The 25,229-nt window shown below is 45.2% G+C and overlaps 1 protein-coding gene across 4 annotated transcripts in view; it reads left to right on the top strand.

Annotated features, from left to right (window-relative positions):
• Positions 1-25,229, top strand: part of LOC106594219 (C-terminal-binding protein 2) — a 360,185-nt gene that overhangs the window by 171,239 nt on the left and 163,717 nt on the right. Inside the window, exon 1 of one of the 4 annotated variants that reach the window (XM_045701167.1) lies at positions 7,330-7,471. The exons of the other annotated variants lie outside the window; for them this stretch is intronic. Coding sequence (XP_045557123.1) covers positions 7,432-7,471 — 40 coding nt within the window. The 5' untranslated portion in view covers positions 7,330-7,431. Of the gene's footprint in view, positions 1-7,329; positions 7,472-25,229 lie in introns of those variants that run through there. 4 annotated transcript variants of the gene reach the window in all.

Raw genomic sequence — 25,229 nt, forward strand, 5'->3', positions numbered from 1 at the left:
CTCCTCTCCTCTCCAACTCCTCTCCTCTCCAACTCCTCTCCTTTCCTCTCCTCTCCAACTCCACTCCTCTCCTCTCCTCTCCAACTCCTCTTCAACTCCTCTTTCCTCCTCTCCAACTCCTCTCCTCTCCTGTCCTCTCTCTCCTGACTTTAGCTTGGCTTGTCATTGTTCCTTTTAGTTTGTCCATATGTTACTTATTCAAACGTTCTTCCTATCTGTCCTATATCTATCTAGTTTCCTATTGGCTGGATTTAGTTGACGTTGGAGCGTTGGGCTTTCATTAGAATCTGTTTGTGCTGTATGTTGATGTTTTTACAGAACAATGATAACTCTATGTGTTTCATGATTAATGTTTTCTAAAGCTTAAATATTTACGTTTTATATCAACAACCTTTTTAATGAATTGATGAAGAATACTGTGTGATACTGTATATGTGACATGATAATCAACTTTACCTGACAGGTCTGTTTTTAAATGGTGACACTATTTATACAACCAGCAGCACTGCTGTAGACCCGTGTCCTTAGAGCTCCTGTCTGTCTGTGATCCCTGTTTAAATACAACCAGTAGCACCGCTGTAGACCCGTGTCCTTAGAGCTCCTGTCTGTCTGTGGTCCCTGTTTAAATACAACCAGCAGCACCGCTGTAGACCCGTGTCCTTAGAGCTCCTGTCTGTCTGTGATCCCTGTTTAAATACAACCAGTAGCACCACTGTAGACCCGTGTCCTTAGAGCTCCTGTCTGTCTGTGGTCCCTGTTTAAATACAACCAGTAGCACCGCTGTAGACCCGTGTCCTTAGAGCTCCTGTCTATCTGTGATCCCTGTTTAAATACAACCAGTAGCACCACTGTAGACCCGTGTCCTTAGAGCTCCTGTCTGTCTGTGGTCCCTGTTTAAATACAACCAGTAGCACCGCTGTAGACCCGTGTCCTTAGAGCTCCTGTCTGTCTGTGATCCCTGTTTAAATACAACCAGCAGCACCGCTGTAGACCCGTGTCCTTAGAGCTCCTGTCTGTCTGTGATCCCTGTTTAAATACATCCAGCAGCACTAACCCTAACCATTGTAAATCCTAAAAATCGTACCCGCGGTTTGAGTTGAAATTCACTCAAGTTGTTTGGGTTTTGTAGTGACACGTTGTGTTGCTCGTTTGTTTCTGCAAACTTGGATTGGATAGGTGATGTCCTATCTGTAGTCAGGGTGTGAATTTTGGAGCTAAACAATATGAGTAGAGGAAGTGATGACGTTGCTGAGAATGACATGTCATATTTACCTATTAAATATTGAAACTATTTTCCTTGACTACGTATTTATCGTTTCATTACAAGGCTACTTTTCAACGTAATCTCATTCATTATTCCTATTTAAAAGTATTTTTTTGAACAACAAAGGGGGAAGCTTTGTTAGCTGCTGGTTGTTTCCAGATGCAGTGTGTTTGACAGAGTCTCTGTCTCTCCATTCTACTCTGCTGTCTCCTCTCATCAGGAGCCAGTGTGTTTGACAGAGTCTCTGTCTCTCGATTCTACTCTGTTGTCTTCTCTCGTCAAGAGCCAGTGTGTTTGACAGTCTCTGTCTCCTCTCATCAAGAGCCAGTGTGTTTGACAGAGTCTCTGTCTCTCCATTCTACTCTGTTGTCTCCTCTCATCAAGAGCCAGTGTGTTTGACAGAGTCTCTGTCTCTCCATTCTACTCTGTTGTCTCCTCTCATCAAGAGCCAGTGTGTTTGACAGAGTCTCTGTCTCTCCATTCTACTCTGTTGTCTCCTCTCATCAAGAGCCAGTGTGTTTGACAGTCTCTGTCTCTCCATTCTACTCTGTTGTCTCCTCTCATCAGGAGCCAGTGTGTTTGACAGTCTCTGTCTCTCCATTCTACTCTGCTGTCTCCTCTCATCAGGAGCCAGTGTGTTTGACAGTCTCTGTCTCTCCATTCTACTCTGCTGTCTCCTCTCATCAGGAGCCAGTGTGTTTGACAGTCTCTGTCTCTCCATTCTACTCTGCTGTCTCCTCTCATCAGGAGCTTAGTGTCCACACATCCTGTTACTAGAATTGGATGTGTGGGTGTCACATGGAATCATTTGTAATCTCTAGCTAGCTTCTGTTTTTAGACAGCCTAGATACACACACACACACACACACACACACACACACACACACACACACACACACACACACACACACACACACACACACACACACACACACACACACACACACACACACACACACACAGAGTCTCAATATCTACTAGGATTAGCAGTTGTTTTTTATTGGTGACATTCCTCAGCCTTAAACCCTCCACCCTCCCGTTCCAGGAAGTAGAGCGAATCTGATCGTATGGCTCAGACTGAAAAGTTGATGGAAAGTCAATCTTTCATTTCCACTCTGTGTATTGCTTTGCTTTTGTTCACTGTCTGACATTTTCCACAATATTTCACCATTTATTCAAGCAGTTCAGTGTGTGTGTGTGTGTGTGTGTGTGTGTGTGTGTGTGTGTGTGTGTGTGTGTGTGTGTGTGTGTTGACATGTTTTGGGGAATAGTTGTTATTCCCCTGGTTGTTCAGGTTGAGTTCCTGCTTAGAAATCCTCACAAATCTATTTACACAGCTACCACGTAAAGCATGGTTACCACGTAAAGCATAGCTACCACGTAAAGCATGGTTACCACGTAAAGCATGGTTACCACGTAAAGCATGGTTACCACGTAAAGCATAGCTACCACGTAAAGCATGGTTACCACGTAAAGCATAGCTACCACGTAAAGCATGGTTACCACGTAAAGCATGGTTACCACGTAAAGCATGGTTACCACGTAAAGCATGGTTACCACGTAAAGCATGGCTACCACGTAAAGCATGGTTACCACGTAAAGCATGGTTACCACGTAAAGCATAGCTACCACGTAAAGCATGGTTACCACGTAAAGCATAGCTACCACGTAAAGCATGGTTACCACGTAAAGCATAGCTACCACGTAAAGCATAGCTACCACGTAAAGCATGGCTACCACGTAAAGCATATCTACCACGTAAAGCATAGCTACCACGTAAAGCATAGCTACCACATAAGGCATAGCTACCACGTAAAGCATGGTTACCACGTAAAGCATAGCTACCACGTAAAGCATGGGTACCACGTAAAGCATAGCTACCACGTAAAGCATAGCTACCACGTATAGCATAGCTACCACGTAAAGCAGGGCTACCACGTAAAGCATAGCTACCACGTAAAGCATAGCTACCACGTAAAGCAGGGCTACCACGTAAAGCATATCTACCACGTAAAGCATAGCTACCACGTAAAGCATAGCTACCACGTAAAGCATAGCTACCACGTAAAGCATGGCTACCACGTAAAGCATGGCTACCACGTAAAGCATAGCTACCACGTAAAGCATAGCTACCACATAAAGCTTAGCTACCACGTAAAGCATAGCTACCACGTAAAGCATGGCTACCACGTAAAGCATAGCTACCACGTAAAGCATAGCTACCACGTAAAGCATGGTTACCACGTAAACCATAGCTACCATGTAAAGCATAGCTACCACGTAAAGCTTAGCTACCACGTAAAGCATAGCTACCACGTAAAGCATGGCTACCACGTAAAGCATAGCTACCACGTAAAGCATAGCTACCACGTAAAGCATAGCTACCACGTAAAGCATGGTTACCACGTAAACCATAGCTACCATGTAAAGCATGGTTACCACGTAAACCATAGCTACCACGTAAAGCATGGTTACCACGTAAACCATAGCTACCACGTAAAGCATGGTTACCACGTAAACCATAGCTACCGTGTAAATCATATCTACCACGTAAAGCACAGCTACCACGTGTGACGGATGAATCAGAATTAGTTGGGTAACATAGATAATTAAGATGTTTTATTTGCATAATATGCTTATGTGAGATACTTGTTATTAGAATGTATCCTTTTGGACTCTGGTGTTGGCAGTTGCACTTTTCCCTCAGCTGGGTCTCAGTCACTTGGGGCCCAGAGAGGGGAGAGGTCAGACTTGTCTTTTACATGTCCCTGGTGCTATGCAGAATATCAGAAAGGGAAGAGGAAAGGATGGAACATTGTCTTCATATGTGAATGTGTCTTTACCTATTCTTAAACCATGTGAAGGGATGGCGTGATTAATGGGGAACCAATTACTTGTCTCCACAATGTCTGTGCGCAAGTCACTCCCCTCAGTGAGCTTTTCCAGGAGTGGGATCAAGAGGGGGTTTACTTGAGATGGGAGTATCTAGAGTTGACAATTGAGTTATGCCATTGGATGGGATGGTGTTTTTGTACTATGAAGTACCAGGAATGAGATTAGAACCTCGTCTTAGGGACCAAACTGAACGATAATTTATAGCGAATGTTATCTGGTTAAGGGATACTCCTTTCTCATTTATAAAGTCCCTTTGTGAACTGTTTCTAAGATCTGTGGTTCGTCATGTAGGTTGAGAGGGGTGTATCTTGGCTATAAAAGATCTTTGTACTTTTGTGTTGACACTTTCAATGTTTCATTAGAGATAGCGCATCATTGAAAGTCAAGTGCTTTTGCAAAGCTCTTATTATTAAAGATGTAGTTTAAGTATAACTCTGACTGGTGTGTGAAGTTTGTAACTCTCCTCATTTGGTAATGCAGAAATTAGACACAACACACGTAAAGCACAGCTACCACGTAAAGCATAGCTATCACGTAAATCATAGCTATCACGTAAATCATAGCTAACATGTAATTCAAAGCTACCATGTAAATCATAGCTACCACGTAAATCATATCTACCACGTAAAGCACAGCTACCACGTAAATCACATCTACCACGTAAATCATATCTACCACGTAAATCATAGCTACCACGTAAAGCATATCCACCACGTAAATCATATCTACCACGTAAATCACGACTACCTCGTAAATCATGGCTACCACGTAAAGCACAGCTACCACATAAAGCACAGCTCATTGCATCTGTACATAGCCCATAGCCCATCTGTAAATAGCCCATCCAACTACCTCATCCCCATATTGTTATTTATTTTTTTGCTCCTTTGCACCCCAGTATCTCTACTTGCACATTCATCTTCTGCACATCTATCACTCCAGTGTTTAATTGCTAAATTGTAATTATTTCGCCACTACGGCCTTACCTCCCTAATCTTACCTCATTTGCACACACTGTATATATATTTTTTTTCTATTGTGTTATTGACTGTACGCTTGTTTATTCCATGTGTAACTCTGTGTTGTTGTTTGTGTCGCACTGCTTTTCTTTATCTTGGCCAGGTCGCAGTTGTAAATGAGAACTTGTTTTAACTGGTCTACCTGGTTAAATAAAGGTGAAATAAAATACATAAAAAAAAATAGCTACCACGTAAAGCAATATTGTAAAGTGTTTTTCTTTTGAATATTATGTGAAATTGTAGCCACGAATTGATGGAACAAATTTATGCCACAAATTGATGTGAGAAATTAATTTTCATGGTTCTGTACTCTGATATAGTAGCTGTTTTCATGGTTCTGATCTCTACGGGGTGTTAGAAAAGGTCCTGAGAACGTGGATAAAGGCCTTCCTCAGCGCTCACTAAGTAAACCATTATCCAGCACTGCATGCCAGTGGAACAAATACAGTAGGCCTAGCCTATAGAAAGCTGACCCTCCTCTTTTTAGTAGAGGCCATCAAAACAGTTTTTTCACTCAATTACATAGCCTATAGAAATGTTGCGCAACATGAGCTCATGGGCTCTCATGAAGTGTTTGAGTTGATTTTCCACAACATTTTGCATTGATGTCAGAGTGATTAGAGGGACCATAGAGTGCTGAGGACCAGGCAGGTAGCAAATTTGGTAGGCTACTAATGACCATCGGCAGCATCAGAGCTTGGAGAAGCCTAGTTGCGGTGACTAAACGGCCACGTGGAATTTGACTGCGGTCATGACTTGTGAACGTGTGGCGGTAATACCGTTACCGTAACAGCCCTGCGCCTGGCACCTACTACCGTACCCTGTTCAAAGGCACTTAAATATTTTGTCTGCCCATTCGCCCTCTGAATGGCACACATCTATACTGATTGAAGGGGATTTGTTGGAGAGAGACCTGTGGAGACTTGTTGGAGAGAGACATGTGGAGAACTGTCTGGACATTTGCATTGTTGTGTATAGTACATATTTTGGTTGAACATTTTTGTGAAAATAACAAGGTGTTCATCGCTCTTTCTCTCTCACTCTCTAACTTGTTCTCTCTGTCTTTCTCTTTTTCTCACACTCTAACTCTCTCTAACTCTTTCTCTAACTCTCTCTCTCTCTCTCTCTCTCTAACTCTTTCTCTTTCTCTCTAACTCTCTTTCTCTTTCTCTCTAACTCTCTCTCTCTCTTTCTCTCTCTCTAACTCTCTTTCTCTCTCGCTTTCTCTCTCTCTAATTCTCTTTCTCTCTCTCTCTCTCGCACTAACTCTCTAACTCTCTTTTTCTCTCTTACTCTCTCTCGTTCTCTCTCTCTCTCTCTCTCTCTCTCTCTCTGAGCAGTTTAGAGGCTCAAGAGATTGCTTTCCTTTCTGAGCAAAGTAAACGTGTGAAGTACAGCCCTCTTAATAAATGTCTCTAGTGGTTTATGTTTAAACATGCATAGTGATGAGAGAGCATCATATTTCTTCCCCTTCATGTGAACCATTGTAGCGTATACTCTTGCTATAGAAAACATGTTCTTATTTGTCTAGAATATTTTTATTTTGTATTTTTTTGTCTATTTATTGTACAGTATTATGAAAAACATTGTTTTATATTTGTTATTTGGATCCCGAGTGGCGCAGCGGTCTAAGGCAGTGCTAGAGGCGTCACTACAGTCCCTGGTTCAAATCCAGGCTGTATCACAACCGGCCGTGATTGGGAGTCCCATAGGGGCGGCGCACAATTGGCCCAGCGTCGTCTGGGTTTGGCCTGTAAATAAGAATTTGTTTTTAACTGACTTGCCTATGTTACATTTAATTAAAAAATATATATTTTTAAATATTATATATTTTTATATATTATATATATATACCAGAAACCCAAATCTAGAGCCCCAAAATAGTCCCCCCCCCAAAAAAGAATTATTCTAGATTATAATCTATTTTCTTTTAAAATGATATATCTCTCATCTGTTGACTAAAATAATTCATTATACAAAATAAATTCAGAAACAAAATGGTTTCCTTATTTGTAACCTAGAAACAAGCTAGAAACTAGAAGAAAAAACTGTTTCAAAATAGTGCCGTCTATTCTAGAAGAAGAGCAGTGGGAGGGCCCTGCCCTTAGCCCTGTCTCCTTCTGGCTGTCTGTTGGTTGGCTAAGGCTGTAAGTAGCCTTAATAATGGCATTAAATGGTTGTGCACTGGCTCGTTGGCCGCAGTTCCCTGTCTGCCCAATGTAGAAAGATCTACAGCCACAGTCGTCATTGGCCATGGAGTTGTCTGTCAACGCGGCAGTCCAGAACACAGCAGGTCGGTACAGTATACGGTAGTGCTAGGCTAGATCACGTGAAATGAGAACATTAGCCTTTAGCTAAATGACGTGCCTGGGTGGCGCCGTGTGTGTGTGGGGGTGTGCCTGCCTGCGTAGGTGTCTGGTAGATTATCTGGCTAGGTGGATTGGGGTGTTGGGTGTTATCCACCCTCGGTACACGTGGCTGAAGATAATCCACACCACAGGACATCTTTAGATGTACTTTAATAAGGCTGGGGTTTGGGGGGGGTGGACCTTAATAAAGCTGGGGTTTAGGGGGGGGGTGGACCTTAATAAGGCTGGGGTTTATGAGGGGGTGGACCTTAATAAGGCTGGGGTTTAGGGGGGGGTGGACCTTAATAAGGCTGGGGTTTAGGAAGGGGGGGACTAGCTCAGAGGAGGAGGAATGGAGGAAGGGTCAGGCCTTGTACCCAGGGCTGTGCTGCAAAGGCTCATGGGTTTTTTTTGTCTCTGTTGAGGAGTTTATCTGTTAATCTGTGCGGCTTGCCGTACAGGGTGTGTGTGTGTGTGTGTGTGTGTGTGTGTGTGTGTGTGTGTGTGTGTGTGTGTGTGTGTGTGTGTGTGTGTGTGTGTGTGTGTGTGTGTGTGTGTGTGTGTGTGTGTGTGTGTGTGTGTGTGTGTGTGTACTAGATAGAGGACCATTCCCATGGCTCTCTAAATGGGGTTTTAATTTGAACTTTCATGCCTGTGTTTTGAAGGACATCCATTGGAATGCATGCCTAATGTGTTCTCTCTCTCTCAATTCAAGGGGATTTATTGACATGGGAAACATATGTTTACACTGCCAAAGCTAGTGAAATAGATAATAAACAAAAGTGAAATAAACAATAAAAAATAAAGAGTAAACATTACTCACAGAAGTTCCAAAAGAATAAAGACATTTCAAATGTCATATTATGTCTATATAGAGTGTCGTAACGGTATCCAAATAGTTAAATAAAAAAATAAATAAAAAATAAACATAAATATGGGTTGTATTTACAATGGTGTTTGTTCTTCACTGGTTGACCTTTTCTTGTGGCAACAGGTCACACATCTTGCTGCTGTGATGGCACACTGTGGTATTTCACCCAGTAGATATGGGAGTTTATCAAAATTGGGTTTGTTTTCTAGTTCTTTGTGGATCTGTGTAATCTGAGGGAAATATGTGTCTCTAATATGGTCATACATTTGGCAGGAGGTTAGGAAGTGCAGCTCAGTTTCCACCTCATTTTGTGAGCAGTGTGCACATAGCCTGTCTTCTTGAGAGCCAGGCCTGCCTTCAGCGGCCTTTCTCAATAGCAAGGCTACGCTCACTGAGTCTGTACATAGTCAAAGCTTTCCTTAAGTTTGGATCAGTCACAGTGGTCAGGTATTCTGCGGGTAATTATCGATAATTATCGGCCTTATTCTGCTCTGCATGCATTATTTGGTGTTTTACATTGTACACATTTTTGCTAAATTCCCGCATGCAGAGTCTCAATTTGGTGTTTTTCCCATTTTGTAAATTCTTGGTTGTTGAGCGGACCCCAGACCTCACAACCATGAAGGGCAATGGGTTCTATAACTGATTCAAGTATTTTTAGCCAGATCCTAATTGGTATGTCAAATGTTATGTTCCTTTTGATGGCATAGAAGGCCCTTCTTGCCTTGTCTCTCAGCTCATTCACAGCTTTGTGGAAGTTATCTGTGGCGCTGATGTTTAGGCCGAGGTATGTACAGTATAGTTTTCTGTGTGCTCTAGGACAACGGTGTCTAGATGGAATTTGTATTTGTGGTCCTGGCAACTGGACCTTTTTTGGAATACCATTATTTTTGTCTTACTGAGATTTACTGTCAGGGCCCAGGTCTGACAGAATCTGTGCAGAAGATCTAGGTGCTGCTGTAGGCCCTCCTTGGTTGGTGACAGAAGCACCAGATCATCAGCAAACAGAGGACATTTGACTTCAGATTCTAGATGTCCTTGGTTTAAGTCTTATGCTCAGGTGTCTGTCACTGACATTGGTTCAGATGTACGTTCCTGCATGTTTTATGTTTGTGGATAGTCGTGACAGGCAAAGTAAAGCTGTTACTATGGTGATGACTAGCTGGGTCAATATATAGACAGGAGAAGCAAAGCTGTTACTATGGTGATGACTAGCTGGGTCAATATATAGACAGGAGAAGTAAAGCTGTTACTATGGTGATGACTAGCTGGGTCAATATATAGACAGGAGAAGTAAAGCTGTTACTATGGTGATGACTAGCTGAGTCAATATATAGACAGGAGAAGCAAAGCTGTTACTATGGTGATGACTAGCTGGGTCAATATATAGACAGGAGAAGCAAAGCTGTTACTATGGTGATGACTAGCTGGGTCAATATATAGACAGGAGAAGTAAAGCTGTTACTATGGTGATGACTAGCTGGGTCAATATATAGACAGGTGAAGTAAAGCTGTTACTATGGTGATGACTAGCTGGGTCAATATATAGACAGGAGAAGTAAAGCTGTTACTATGGTGATGACTAGCTGGGTCAATATATAGACAGGAGAAGCAAAGCTGTTACTATGGTGATGACTAGCTGGGTCAATATATAGACAGGAGAAGTAAAGCTGTTACTATGGTGATGACTAGCTGGGTCAATATATAGACAGGAGAAGTAAAGCTGTTACTATGGTGATGACTAGCTGGGTCAATATATAGACAGGAGAAGTAAAGCTGTTACTATGGTGATGACTAGCTGGGTCAATATATAGACAGGAGAAGTAAAGCTGTTACTATGGTGATGACTAGCTGGGTCAATATATAGACAGGAGAAGTAAAGCTTTGTGGCTGTGTTGTTCTTACATCAAAGCATATGTGTGGGTGTGTGTGTGTGTGTGTGTGTGTGTGTGTGTGTGTGTGTGTGTGTGGGTGTTAGGGGGGTTACCTGGTTTTGGGTATTAGGAGGGTTACATGGTGTTGGGTATTAGGGGGTACCTGGTGTTGGGGTTTACCTGGTGTTGGGTATTAGGGGGGTTACCTGGTGTTGGGTATTAGGGGGTTACATGGTGTTGGGTATTAGGGGGGTTACCTGGTGTTGGGTATTAGGGGGTTACCTGGTGTTGGGTGTTAGGGGTTTCCTGGTGTTGGGTATTAGGGGGGTTACCTGGTGTTGGTATTAGGGGGTTTCCTGGTGTTGGGGGTTACCTGGTGTTGGGTATAAAGGGGGTTACCTGGTGTTGGGTATTAGGGGGGTTACCTGGTGTTGGGGGTTACCTGGTGTTGGTATTAGGGGGTTTCCTGGTGTTGGGTATTAGGGGGTTACCTGGTGTTGGTATTAGGGGGTTACCTGGTGTTGGGGGTTACCTGGTGTTGAGTATAAAGGGGGTTACCTGGTGTTGGGTATTAGGGGGTTACCTGGTGTTGGGGGTTACCTGGTGTTGGGTATTAGGGGGGTTACCTGGTGTTGGGTATTAGGGGGTTACCTGGTGTTGGGTATTAGGGGGTTACCTGGTGTTGGGTATTAGGGGGTTACCTGGTGTTGGGTATTAGGGTGGTTACCTGGTGTTGGGTATTAGGGGGTTACCTGGTGTTGGGTATTAGGGGGTTACATGGTGTTGGGTATTAGGGGGTTACCTGGTGTTGGGTATTAGGGGGTTACCTGGTGTTGGGTGTTAGGGGGTTACCTGGTGTTGGGTGTTGAACGTTGTTGGGTATTAGGGGGTTACATGGTGTTGGGTATTAGGGGGTTACCTGGTGTTGGGTATTAGGGGGTTACCTGGTGTTGGGTGTTAGGGGGGTTACCTGGTGTTGGGTGTTAGGGGGTAACCTGTTGTTGGGTATTAGGGGGTTACCTGGTGTTGGGGGTTACCTGGTGTTGGGTATAAGGGGGTTACCTGGTGTTGGGTATTAGGGGGTTACCTGGTGTTGGGTATTAGGGGGGTTACATGGTGTTGGGTATTAGGGGGTTACCTGGTGTTGGGTATTAGGGGGTTACCTGGTGTTGGGTGTTAGGGGGTTACCTGGTGTTGGGTGTTAGGGGGTTACCTGGTGTTGGGTATTAGGGGGTTACCTGGTGTTGGGTATAGGGGGGTTACATGGTGTTGGGTAGTAGGGGGTTACCTGGTGTTGGGTATTAGGGGGTTACCTGGTGTTGGGTGTTAGGGGGTTACCTGGTGTTGGGTGTTAGGGGGTTACCTGGTGTTGGGTTTAGGTGGGGTTACCTGGTGTTGGGTGTTAGGGGTTACCTGGTGTTGGGTATTAGGGGGTTACATGGTGTTGGGTGTTACCTGGTGTTGGGTGTTAGGGGGATTGCCTGGTGTTGGGTGTTAGGGAGTTACCTGGTGTTGGGTGTTAGGGGGGTTACCTGGTGTTGGGTATAGGGGGGTTACCTGGTGTTGGGATTAGGGGGTTACCTGGTGTTGGGTATTAGGGAGGTTACCTGGTGTTGGGTGTAGGGGGGTTACCTGGTGTTGGGTTTTAGGGAGTTTACCTGGTGTTGGGTGTTAGGGGGTTACCTGGTGTTGGGGGTTACCTGGTGTTGGGTATTAGGGGGTTACCTGGTGTTGGGTGTTACTTTGTGTTGGGGGTTACCTGGTGTTGGGGGTTACCTGGTATTGGGTTTTAGGGGGTTACCTCGTGTTGGGGGTTACCTGGTGTTGGGTATTAGGGGGTTACCTGGTGTTGGGTGTTATGGGGGTTACCTGGTGTTGGGTATAAGGGGGTTACCTGGTGTTGGGGGTTAGGGGGTTACCTGGTGTTGGGTATTAGGGGGTTACCTGGTGTTGGGTATTAGGGGGTTACCTGGTGTTGGGTGTTACCTTGTGTTGGGGGTTACCTGGTGTTGGGGGTTACCTGGTATTGGGTTTTAGGGGGCTTACCTGGTGTTGGGGGTTACCTGGTGTTGGGTATTAGGGGGTTACCTGGTGTTGGGTGTTACCTGGTGTTGGGGGTTACCTGGTGTTGGGGGTTACCTGGTATTGGGTTTAAGGGGGTTACCTGGTGTTGGGGGTTACCTGGTGTTGGGTATTAGGGGGTTACCTGGTGTTGGGTGTTATGGGGGTTACCTGGTGTTGGGTATTAGGGGGTTACCTGGTGTTGGGGGTTAAGGGGTTACCTGGTGTTGGGTATTAGGGGGGTTACCTGGTGTTGGGTGTTACCTGGTGTTGGGTATTAGGGGGGTTACATGGTGTTGGGTATTTTGGGGGTTACCTGGTGTTGGGTGTTACCTGGTGTTGGGTATTAGGGGGGTTACATGGTGTTGGGTGTTACCTGGTGTTGGGTGTTAGGGGTGTTACATGGTGTTGGGTATTAGGGGGGTTACCTGGTGTTGGGTATTAGGGGGTTACCTGGTGTTGGGTATTAGAGGGGTTACCTGGTGTTGGGGTTACCTGGTGTTGGGTTTTACCTGGTGTTGGGTGTTACCTGGTGTTGGGTATTAGAGGGGTTACCTGGTGTTGGGTGTTAGGGGGTTACATGGTGTTGGGTATTAGGGGGTTACATGATGTTGGGTGTTACCTGGTGTTGGGTATTAGGGGGGTTACATGGTGTTGGGTATTAGGGGGGTTACATGGTGTTGGGTGTTACCTGGTGTTGGGTATTAGGGGGTTACATGGTGTTGGGTGTTACCTGGTGTTGGGGTGTTAGGGGGTTACCTGGTGTTGGGTGTTAGGGAGGTTACATGATGTTGGGTATTAGGGGGTTACCTGGTGTTGGGTATTAGGGGGTTACCTGGTGTTGGGTGTTACCTGGTGTTGGGTATTAGGGGGTTACCTGGTGTTGGGTGTTAGGGGGTTACCTGGTGTTGGGTATTAGGGGGTTACATGGTGTTGGGTGTTACCTGGTGTTGGATATTAGGGGGTTACCTGGTGTTGGGTGTTAGGGGTTACCTGGAGTTGGGTGTTAGGGGGGTTACCTGGTGTTGGGTGTTAGGGGGTTACCTGGTGTTGGGTATTAGGGGATTTACCTGGTGTTGGGTGTTATGGAGGTTACATGGTGTTGGGTATTAGGGGGGTTACCTGGTGTTGGGGGTTACCTGGTGTTGGGTGTTAGGGAGGTTACATGGTGTTGGGTTTTAGGGGGGTTACCTGGTGTTTTGGGTTACCTGTCCAGGAATAGATATAAGCCATGTATTAAAACAGGGACATCCAAGAGGGTGTTTGTGTTGCTCCATCCATCTCTGGGTCAAACTCTTTAATTCCCCCTGATAGGAATGAGGGGAGACAGATTCCATCTCTCTCTATGGACAGATCTTAGATCAGATCGTGTTCCTGTAATATGTGTTGAGACAGGTCTTCCATCTCTCTCTATGGACAGATCTCAGATCAGATCATGTTCCTGTAATATGTGTTGAGACAGGTCTTCCATCTCTCTCTATGGACAGATCTCAGATCAGATCATGTTCCTGTAATATGTGTTGAGACAGGTCTTCCATCTCTCTCTATGGACATATCTCAGATCAGATCGTGTTCCTGTAATAATAGGGCTCATTTCTATGGACTGACTCCAGACCAGATCATATACCTGTATGTCTAGGCCTTTGTGCCTAGATTCCATTCAGTCTACTTACTGTAAGTGCTAATCCTTCAGTGTTTGTCAACTGTATAGTACATTCCCAGCTAGAGCATATGGTTCCTTGGAAGTTGTGGGAACATATGTTTTTGGTTTCCCATTGGTTCTGGGAACAAAGCCATACGTTTCCTAATCGGTAAAACTGAATGTTTTTTAATCGTTCTGAGAATGGAAGTGAAAAGTTGGCCTGTACATTACTTTAACAGAACATTTCCTCATGGTTGTATTTAAAGTCATGATCCCAAATTGTTCACTCACACCACACCACACCTCAGCACACCACACCACAGCCCACACACCACACCACACCCCACACACCACACCACACCCCACACCCCACACACCACACCTCACCTCACCACACCACACCTCACCACACTGAACCACTTTTTCACTACACACTAATGAATAATGCAGGGTGACCTGCCCACCACGGCTAATCATTTTAACATCTCTCTACAGCCGTATGAATATCCAGGAATCATTTTAACATCTCTCTACAGCCGTATGAATACCCAGGAATCATTTTAACATCTCTACAGCCGTATGAATATCCAGGAATCATTTTAACAGCTCTCTACAGCCGTATGAATACCCAGGAATCATTTTAACAGCTCTCTACAGCCATATGAATACCCAGGAATCATTTTAACTGCTCTCTACATCTGTATGAATACCCAGGAATCATTGTAACAGCTCTCTACAGCCGTATGAATACCCAGGAATCATTTCAACAGCTCTCTACAGCCGTATGAATACCCAGGAATCATTTTAACATCTCTACAGCCGTATGAATACCCAGGAATCATTTTAACTGCTCTCTACAGCCGTATGAATATCCAGGAATCATTTTAACTGCTCTCTACAGCCGTATGAATATCCAGGAATCATTTTAACAGCTCTCTACAGCCGTATGAATACCCAGGAATCATTTTAACTGCTCTCTACAGCCATATGAATACCCAGGAATCATTTTAACATCTCTACAGCCGTATGAATATCCAGGAATCATTTTAACTGCTCTCTACAGCCATATGAATACCCAGGAATCATTTTAACATCTCTCTACAGCCATATGAATACCCAGGAATCATTTTAACAGCTCTCTACAGCCGTATGAATACCCAGGAATCATTTTAACATCTCTCTACAGCCATATGAATACCCAGGAATCATTTTAACAGCTCTCTACATCTGTATGAACATCCAGGAATCATTTTAACTGCTCTCTACAGGCGTATGAATACCCAGGAATCATTTTAACATCTCTCTACAGCCGTATGAATACCCAGGAATCATTTTAACATCTCTCTACAGCCATATGAATACCCAGGAATCATTTTAAGATCTCTCTACAGCCATATGAATACCCAGGAATCATTTTAACATCTCTCTACAGCCGTATGAATACCCAGGAATCATTTTATCATCTCTCTAGGAATCATTTTAACTGCTCTCTACAGCCGTATGAATACCCAAGGAATCATTTTAACATCTCTCTACATCCGTATGAATACCCAGGAATTATTTTAACATCTCTACAGCCGAAAGAATACCCAGGAATCATTTTAACATCTCTACAGCCGAATGAATACCCAGGAATCATTTTAACAGCTCTCTACAGCCGTATGAATACCCAAGGAATCATTTTAACTGCTCTCTACAGCCGTATGAATACCCAGGAATCATTTTAACATCTCTACAGCCGAATGAATACCCAGGAATCATTTTAACATCTCTACAGCCGAATGAATACCCAGGAATCATTTTAACATCTCTACAGCCGAATGAAAACCCAGGAATCATTTTAACATCTCTCTACAGCCGTATGAATACCCAGGAATCATTTTAACAGCTCTCTACAGCCGTATGAATACCCAGGAATCATTTTAACAGCTCTCTACAGCTGTATGAATACCCAGGAATCATTTAAACATCTCTCTACAGCCGTATGAATACCCAGGAATCATTTTAACAGCTCTCTACAGCCGAATGAATACCCAGGAATCATTTTAACATCTCTACAGCCATATGAATATCCAGGAATCATTTTAACTGCTCTCTACATCCGTATGAATACCCAGGAATCATTTTAACAGCTCTCTACAGCCGTATGAATACCCAGGAATCATTTTAACAGCTCACTACAGCCGTATGAATACCCAGGAATCCTTTCAACAGCTCTCTACAGCCATATGAATACCCAGGAATCCTTGCAACATCTCTCAAATCAAATCCAATTTTATTTGCCACATACACATGGTTAGCAGATGTTAATGCGAGTGTAGCGAAATGCTTGTGCTTCTAGTTCCAACAGTGCAGTAATATCTAACAATAATATCTAACAATTCCCCAACAACTACCTAATACACACAAATCTAAAGGGGTGAATGAGAATATGTACATATAAGTATATGGATGAGCGATGACGAAGGTGCAATAGATGGTATAAAATACAGTATATACATGTGGTATGAGTAATGTAAGATATGTAAACATTATTAAAGTGGCATTATTTAAAGTGGCATTTTTTAAAGTGTCCAGTGATTGGGTCTCAATGTAGGCAGCAGCCTCTCTGAGTTAGTGATGGCTGTTTAACAGTCTGATGGCCTTGAGATAGAAGCTGTTTTTCAGTATCTCAGTCCCAGCTTTGATGCACCTGTACTGACCTCACCTTCTGGATGATAGCAGGGTGAACAGGCAGTGGCTCGGGTGGTTGTTGTCCTTGATGATCTTTTTGGCCTTCCTGTGACATCGGGTGCTGTGGGAGTCCTGGAGGGCAGGCAGTGTTCCCCCGGTGATGCGTTGTGCAGAACGCACCACCCTCTGGAGAGCCTTGCGGTTGAGGGCGGTGCAGTTGCCGTACCAGGCTGTGATACAGCCCGACAGGATGCTCTCGATTGTGCATATGTAAACGTTTGTGAGAGTTTTGGGTGACAAGCCACATTTCTTCAGCCTCCTGAGGTTGAAGAGGTGCTGTTGTGCCTTCTTCACCACGCTGTCTGTGTGGGTGGACCATTTCAGTTTGTCTTTGACGTGTACGCCGAGGAACTTAAAACTCTCCACCTTCTCCACTGTGGTCCCATCGATGTGGATAGAGGGCTGTTCCCTCTGCTGTTTCCTGAAGTCCACGATCATCTCCTTTGTTTTGTTGACGTTGAGTGAGAAGTTGTTTTCCTGACACCACACTCCGAGTGCCCTCACCTCCTCCCTGTAGGCCGTCTCGTCGTTGTTGGTAATCAAGCCCACTACTGTCGTCTGCAAACCTGATGATTGAGTTGGAGGCGTGCATGGCCACGCAGTCATGGGTGAACAGGGAGTACAGGAGAGGGCTGAGAATGCACCCTTGTGGGGCCCCAGTGTTGAGGATCAGCGGGGCGGAGATGTTGTTTCCTACCTTCACCACCTGGGGGCGGCCCGTCAGAAAGTCCAGGACCCAATTGCACAAGGCGGGGTTCAGACCCAGGGCTTCCAGCTTGATGATGAGCTTGGAGGGTACTATGGTGTTGAATGCTGAGATATAGTCAATGAACAGCATTCTTACATAGGTATTCCTCTTGTCCAGATGGGATAGGGCAGTGTGATGGCGTTTGCGTCGTCTGTGGACCTGTTGGGGCGGTAAGCAACATGACTCCTGGCTGACAGAGCTGGGACCTGTTAGTCCTGCTGTAGTTCTGGTAATGGAACACAGCTGGCCTAGAGAAGAAATTAGTTAATGGCCATGTGACAGGTTTAGAGAGGGGAGGGTGTGTGTGTGTGTGTGTGTGTGTGTGTGTGTGTGTGTGTGTGTGTGTGTGTGTGTGTGTGTGTGTGTGTGTGTGTGTGTGTGTGACAGGTTTAGAGAGGAGTGTGTGTGTGTGTGTGTGTGTGTGTGTGTGTGTGTGTGTGTGTGTGTGTGTGTGTGTGTGTGTGTGTGTGTGTGTGTGTGTGTGTGTGTGTGTGTGTGTGTGTGTGTGTGTGACAGGTTTAGAGAGGAGAGGGTGTGTGTGTGTGTGTGTGTGTGTGTGCGTGTGTGACAGGTTTAGAGAGGAGAGGGTGTGTGTGTTTGTGTGTGTTTGTGTGTGTGTGTGACAGGTTTAGAGAGGAGAGGGTGTGTGTGTGTGACAGGTTTAGAGAGGAGAGGGTGGGTGTGTGTGTGTGTGTGTGTGTGTGTGACAGGTTTAGAGAGGAGAGGGTGGGTGTGTGTGTGTGACAGGTTTAGAGAGGAGAGGGTGGGTGGGTGGGTGGGTGGGTGTGTGTGTGTGTGTGTGTGTGTGTGTGTGTGTGTGTGTGTGTGTGTGTGTGTGTGTGTGTGTGTGTGTGTGACAGGTTTAGAGAGGAGAGGGTGGGTGTGTCTTTTACTGCATGGACTATAGACAAGGGGTACACACACTCTGCTACCATGTCACTACTCTCTCTGCCAGCTCAGATGGCTCCTATCACTGTGTGGAGGGAGTAGAGGAGGAGGGGAAGGAGGAGGGAGGTGTTTGTCCAGACCGTGATTTCACTCACTGTTTATATATTTCTATAGAGGAGAGTCAAAGAGGGGGAGGTGTTTGTCCAGACCGTGATTTCACTCACTGTTTATATATTTCTATAGAGGAGAGTCAAAGAGGGGGAGGTGTTTGTCCAGACCGTGATTTCACTCACTGTTTATATATTTCTATAGAGGAGAGTCAAAGAGGGGGAGGTGTTTGTCCAGACTGTAAAATAGAATTTCCTCCTCCAGAAATGAGCCCAGTAACATTTTGGACCATGCAAATAGCCTGTGAATGTCCATATGATCAGGTATGCTGTCAGCAGTGAGCGTTATAACCTGTAGCCCAACAGCATAGTGGCTGTAAATGAATAGCCTGAAGCATGGGGTTGTCTATCTGTATTCACCCTGTTGGCCTAATCAGTAGCTAGATCGCAAATGGGATATTTTAACTAGTTAGCATCCTATTGAGGAATTGGCTGTTACTATGGGGATGACTAGCTAGGTCGATAGATAGACTGTTACTATGGGGATGACTAGCTAGGTCGATAGATAGACTGTTACTATGGGGATGACTAGCTAGGTCGATAGATAGACTGTTACTATGGGGATGACTAGCTAGGTCGATAGATAGACTGTTATTATGGGATGTCTAGCTTTTCTGTTCATTGCTAGTTTTGTTTGCAGAAGAAAAGTAAATGTGGACTGTTATTTTGGCAATTATTTTGCCTTTGGCGCAGCGCCACATTTAAATATCTGCAGCAGAAACACTGACTGCATTTCCATCCCGCCTGATGCAGCAGAGAGGGATGGGGGGAGGAGAGGAAGAGAAAACAAGGGGGAGATTGTTGATTCAGGGTTGTTGTCTGGCCGCTGAAGGGGCCACGGTGGAGGAGTGTCTCTCCCTGCCTGTAGGTCTGTTTATCTTGGCTGCTGTACAACCCAGTACAGCTGGTTCTCTCCCTCCTCCTTCCTTCATCCTTCTCTCTCTCTCTCTCTCTCTCTCTCTCTCTACCATGCCCCATGTACCTTTTCTCTCACCTCTCTACCCCTTCACCCCTCTCCCCTTCACCCTTCTCCCCCTTTCCCCCTTCACCCTTCTCACCCTCTCCTCCTCTTATCCTCACCAGGAATGTCCAGAATACCGCTGAGTACTGGCATGTAATTTTTCAGATTGAAGCAGGAAGCTACAACAGATGGAGAATGTAGGTCAGTTAGTAGAACATGGTCCTCTGTAGTTCAGTTAGTAGAACATGGTCCTCTGTAGTTCAGTTAGTAGAACATGGTCCTCTGTAGTTCAGTTAGTAGAACATGGCTCCAGGTCCTCTGTAGTTCAGTTAGTAGAGCATGGCTCCAGGTCCTCTGTAGTTCAGTTAGTAGAACATGGCTCCAGGTCCTCTGTAGTTCAGTTAGTAGAACATGGTCCTCTGTAGTTCAGTTAGTAGAACATGACTCCAGGTCCTCTGTAGTTCAGTTAGTAGAACATGGTCCTCTGTAGTTCAGTTAGTAGAACATGACTCCAGGTCCTCTGTAGTTCAGTTAGTAGAACATGGTCCTCTGTAGTTCAGTTAGTAGAACATGGTCCTCTGTAGTTCAGTTAGTAGAACATGGTCCTCTGTAGTTCAGTTAGTAGAACATGGCTCCAGGTCCTCTTTAGCTCAGTTAGTAGAACATGGTCCTCTATAGTTCAGTTAGTAGAGCATGGCTCCAGGTCCTCTGTAGTTCAGTTAGTAGAACATGGTCCTCTGTAGTTCAGTTAGTAGAGCATGGCTCCAGGTCCTCTGTAGTTCAGTTAGTAGAACATGGTCCTCTGTAGTTCAGTTAGTAGAACATGGTCCTCTGTAGTTCAGTTAGTAGAACATGGTCCTCTGTAGTTCAGTTAGTAGAACATGGTCCTCTGTAGTTCAGTTAGTAGAACATGGTCCTCTGTAGTTCAGTTAGTAGAACATGGCTCCAGGTCCTCTGTAGTTCAGTTAGTAGAACATGGCTCCAGGTCCTCTGTAGTTCAGTTAGTAGAACATGGCTCCAGGTCCTCTGTAGTTCAGTTAGTAGAACATGGTCCTCTGTAGTTCAGTTTGTAGAACATGGCTCCAGGTCCTCTGTAGTTCAGTTAGTAGAACATGGCTCCAGGTCCTCTGTAGTTCAGTTAGTAGAGCATGGCTCCAGGTCCTCTGTAGTTCAGTTAGTAGAACATGGCTCCAGGTCCTCTGTAGTTCAGTTAGTAGAGCATGGTCCTCTGTAGTACAGTTAGTAGAGCATGGCTCCAGGTCCTCTGTAGTTCAGTTAGTAGAACATGGCTCCAGGTCCTCTGTAGTTCAGTTAGTAGAACATGGTCCTCTGTAGTTGATTTAGTAGAACATGGCTCCAGGTCCTCTGTAGTTCAGTTAGTAGAGCATGGCTCCAGGTCCTCTGTAGTTCAGTTAGTAGAACATGGTCCTCTGTAGTTCAGTTAGTAGAGCATGGCTCCAGGTCCTCTGTTGTTCAGTTAGTAGAGCATGGTCCTCTGTAGGTCAGTTAGTAGAGCATGGCTCCAGGTCCTCTGTAGTTCAGTTAGTAGAGCATGGCTCCAGGTCCTCTGTAGTTCAGTTAGTAGAACATGGTCCTCTGTAGTTCAGTTAGTAGAGCATGGCTCCAGGGCCTCTGTAGTTCAGTTAGTAGAACATGGCTCCAGGTCCTCTGTAGTTCAGTTAGTAGAACATGGCTCCAGGTCCTCTGTAGTTCAGTTAGTAGAACATGGCTCCAGGTCCTCTGTAGTTCAGTTAGTAGAACATGGCTCCAGGGCCTCTGTAGTTCAGTTAGTAGAACATGGCTCCAGGTCCTCTGTAGTTCAGTTAGTAGAACATAGCTCCAGGTCCTCTGTAGTTCAGTTAGTAGAACATGGCTCCAGGTCCTCTGTAGTTCAGTTAGTAGAACATAGCTACAGGTCCTCTGTAGTTCAGTTAGTAGAACATGGCTCCAGGTCCTCTGTAGGTCAGTTAGTAGAACATGGCTCCAGGTCCTCTGTAGTTCAGTTTGTAGAACATGGCTCCAGGTACTCTGTAGGTCAGTTAGTAGAACATGGCTCCAGGTCCTCTGTAGTTCAGTTAGTAGAACATGGCTCCAGGTCCTCTGTAGTTCAGTTAGTAGAACATGGCTCCAGGGCCTCTGTAGTTCAGTTAGTAGAACATGGCTCCAGGTCCTCTGTAGTTCAGTTAGTAGAGCATGGCTCCAGGTCCTCTGTAGTTCAGTTAGTAGAGCATGGCTCCAGGGTCTCTGTAGTTCAGTTAGTAGAGCATGGCTCCAGGGCCTCTGTAGTTCAGTTAGTAGAACATGGCTCCAGGTCCTCTGTAGGTCAGTTAGTAGAACATGGCTCCAGGGCCTCTGTAGTTCAGTTAGTAGAACATGGCTCCAGGTCCTCTGTAGTTCAGTTAGTAGAACATGGCTCCAGGGCCTCTGTAGTTCAGTTAGTAGAACATGGCTCCAGGTCCTCTGTAGTTCAGTTAGTAGAACATGGCTGCAGGTCCTCTGTAGTTCAGTTAGCAGAACATGGCTCCAGGTCCTCTGTAGTTCAGTTAGTAGAACATGGCTCCAGGTCCTCTGCAGTTCAGTTAGTAGAACATGGCTCCAGGTCCTCTGCAGTTCAGTTAGTAGAACATGGCTCCAGGTCCTCTGTAGTTCAGTTAGTAGAACATGGCTCCAGGTCCTCTGTAGTTCAGTTAGTAGAACATAGCTCCAGGTCCTCTGTAGTTCAGTTAGTAGAACATGGCTCCAGGTCCTCTGTAGGTCAGTTAGTAGAGCATGGCTCCAGGTCCTCTGTTGTTCAGTTAGTAGAGCATGGCTCCAGGTCCTCTGTAGTTCAGTTAGTAGAACATGGCTCCAGGTCCTCTGTAGTTCAGTTAGTAGAACATGGCTCCAGGACCTCTGTAGTTCAGTTAGTAGAACATGGCTCCAGGTCCTCTGTAGTTCAGTTAGTAGAGCATGGCTCCAGGTCCTCTGTAGTTCAGTTAGTAGAACATGGTCCTCTGTAGTTCAGTTAGTAGAGCATAGCTCCAGGTCCTCTGTAGTTCAGTTAGTAGAGCATGGCTCCAGGTCCTCTGTAGTTCAGTTAGTAGAACATGGCTCCAGGTAATCTGTAGTTCAGTTAGTAGAACATGGTCCTCTGTAGTTCAGTTAGTAGAACATGGCTCCAGGTCCTCTGTAGTTCAGTTAGTAGAACATGGTCCTCTGTAGTTCAGTTAGTAGAACATGGCTCCAGGTCCTCTGTAGTTCAGTTAGTAGAGCATGGCTCCAGGTCCTCTGTAGTTCAGTTAGTAGAACATGGCTCCAGGTCTTCTGTAGTTCAGTTAGTAGAGCATGGCTCCAGCTCCTCTGTAGTTCAGTTAGTAGAACATGGCTCCAGGTCCTCTGTAGTTCAGTTAGTAGAACATGGTCCTCTGTAGTTCAGTTAGTAGAACATGGCTCCAGGTCCTCTGTAGTTCAGTTAGTAGAACATGGCTCCAGGTCCTCTGTAGTTCAGTTAGTAGAACATGGCTCCAGGTCCTCTGTAGTTCAGTTAGTAGAACATGGCTCCAGGTCCTCTGTAGTTCAGTTAGTAGAACATGGCTCCAGGTCCTCTGTAGTTCAGTTAGTAGAACATGGTCCTCTGTCGTTCAGTTAGTAGAACATGGCTCCAGGTCCTCTGTAGTTCAGTTAGTAGAGCATGGCTCCAGGTCTTCTGTAGTTCAGTTAGTAGAAGATGGCTCCAGGTCCTCTGTAGTTCAGTTAGTAGAACATGGTCCTCTGTACTTCAGTTAGTAGAAGATGGCTCCAGGTCCTCTGTAGTTCAGTTAGTAGAGCATGGCTCCAGGTCCTCTGTAGTTCAGTTAGTAGAACATGGTCCTCTGTAGTTCAGTTAGTAGAGCATGGCTCCAGGTCCTCTGTAGTTCAGTTAGTAGAGCATGGCTCCAGGTCCTCTGTAGTTCAGTTAGTAGAACATGGCTCCAGGTCCTCTGTAGTTCAGTTAGTAGAACATGGTCCTCTGTAGTTCAGTTAGTAGAACATGGCTCCAGGTCCTCTGTAGTTAAGTTAGTAGAACATGGCTCCAGGTCCTCTGTAGTTCAGTTAGTAGAACATGACTCCAGGTCCTCTGTAGTTCAGTTAGTAGAACATGGTCCTCTGTAGTTCAGTTAGTAGAACATGGTCCTATGTAGTTCAGTTAGTAGAACATGGTCCTCTGTAGTTCAGTTAGTAGAACATGGTCCTCTGTAGTTCAGTTAGTAGAACATGGTCCTCTGTAGTTCAGTTAGTAGAACATGGCTCCAGGTCCTCTGTAGTTCAGTTAGTAGAACATGGCTCCAGGTCCTCTGTAGTTCAGTTAGTAGAACATGGCTCCAGGTCCTCTGTAGTTCAGTTAGTAGAACATGGTCCTCTGTAGTTCAGTTTGTAGAACATGGCTCCAGGTCCTCTGTAGTTCAGTTAGTAGAACATGGCTCCAGGTCCTCTGTAGTTCAGTTAGTAGAGCATGGCTCCAGGTCCTCTGTAGTTCAGTTAGTAGAACATGGCTCCAGGTCCTCTGTAGTTCAGTTAGTAGAGCATGGTCCTCTGTAGTACAGTTAGTAGAGCATGGCTCCAGGTCCTCTGTAGTTCAGTTAGTAGAACATGGCTCCAGGTCCTCTGTAGTTCAGTTAGTAGAACATGGTCCTCTGTAGTTCATTTAGTAGAACATGGCTCCAGGTCCTCTGTAGTTCAGTTAGTAGAGCATGGCTCCAGGTCCTCTGTAGTTCAGTTAGTAGAACATGGTCCTCTGTAGTTCAGTTAGTAGAGCATGGCTCCAGGTCCTCTGTTGTTCAGTTAGTAGAGCATGGTCCTCTGTAGGTCAGTTAGTAGAGCATGGCTCCAGGTCCTCTGTAGTTCAGTTAGTAGAGCATGGCTCCAGGTCCTCTGTAGTTCAGTTAGTAGAACATGGTCCTCTGTAGTTCAGTTAGTAGAGCATGGCTCCAGGGCCTCTGTAGTTCAGTTAGTAGAACATGGCTCCAGGTCCTCTGTAGTTCAGTTAGTAGAACATGGCTCCAGGGCCTCTGTAGTTCAGTTAGTAGAACATGGCTCCAGGTCCTCTGTAGTTCAGTTAGTAGAACATAGCTCCAGGTCCTCTGTAGTTCAGTTAGTAGAACATGGCTCCAGGTCCTCTGTAGTTCAGTTAGTAGAACATAGCTACAGGTCCTCTGTAGTTCAGTTAGTAGAACATGGCTCCAGGTCCTCTGTAGGTCAGTTAGTAGAACATGGCTCCAGGTCCTCTGTAGTTCAGTTTGTAGAACATGGCTCCAGGTACTCTGTAGGTCAGTTAGTAGAACATGGCTCCAGGTCCTCTGTAGTTCAGTTAGTAGAACATGGCTCCAGGTCCTCTGTAGTTCAGTTAGTAGAACATGGCTCCAGGGCCTCTGTAGTTCAGTTAGTAGAACATGGCTCCAGGTCCTCTGTAGTTCAGTTAGTAGAGCATGGCTCCAGGTCCTCTGTAGTTCAGTTAGTAGAGCATGGCTCCAGGGTCTCTGTAGTTCAGTTAGTAGAGCATGGCTCCAGGGCCTCTGTAGTTCAGTTAGTAGAACATGGCTCCAGGTCCTCTGTAGGTCAGTTAGTAGAACATGGCTCCAGGGCCTCTGTAGTTCAGTTAGTAGAACATGGCTCCAGGTCCTCTGTAGTTCAGTTAGTAGAACATGGCTCCAGGGCCTCTGTAGTTCAGTTAGTAGAACATGGCTCCAGGTCCTCTGTAGTTCAGTTAGTAGAACATGGCTGCAGGTCCTCTGTAGTTTAG

This window comes from Salmo salar, chromosome ssa18 (assembly GCF_905237065.1).
Source record: "Salmo salar chromosome ssa18, Ssal_v3.1, whole genome shotgun sequence".
Lineage (NCBI taxonomy): Eukaryota > Metazoa > Chordata > Actinopteri > Salmoniformes > Salmonidae > Salmo > Salmo salar.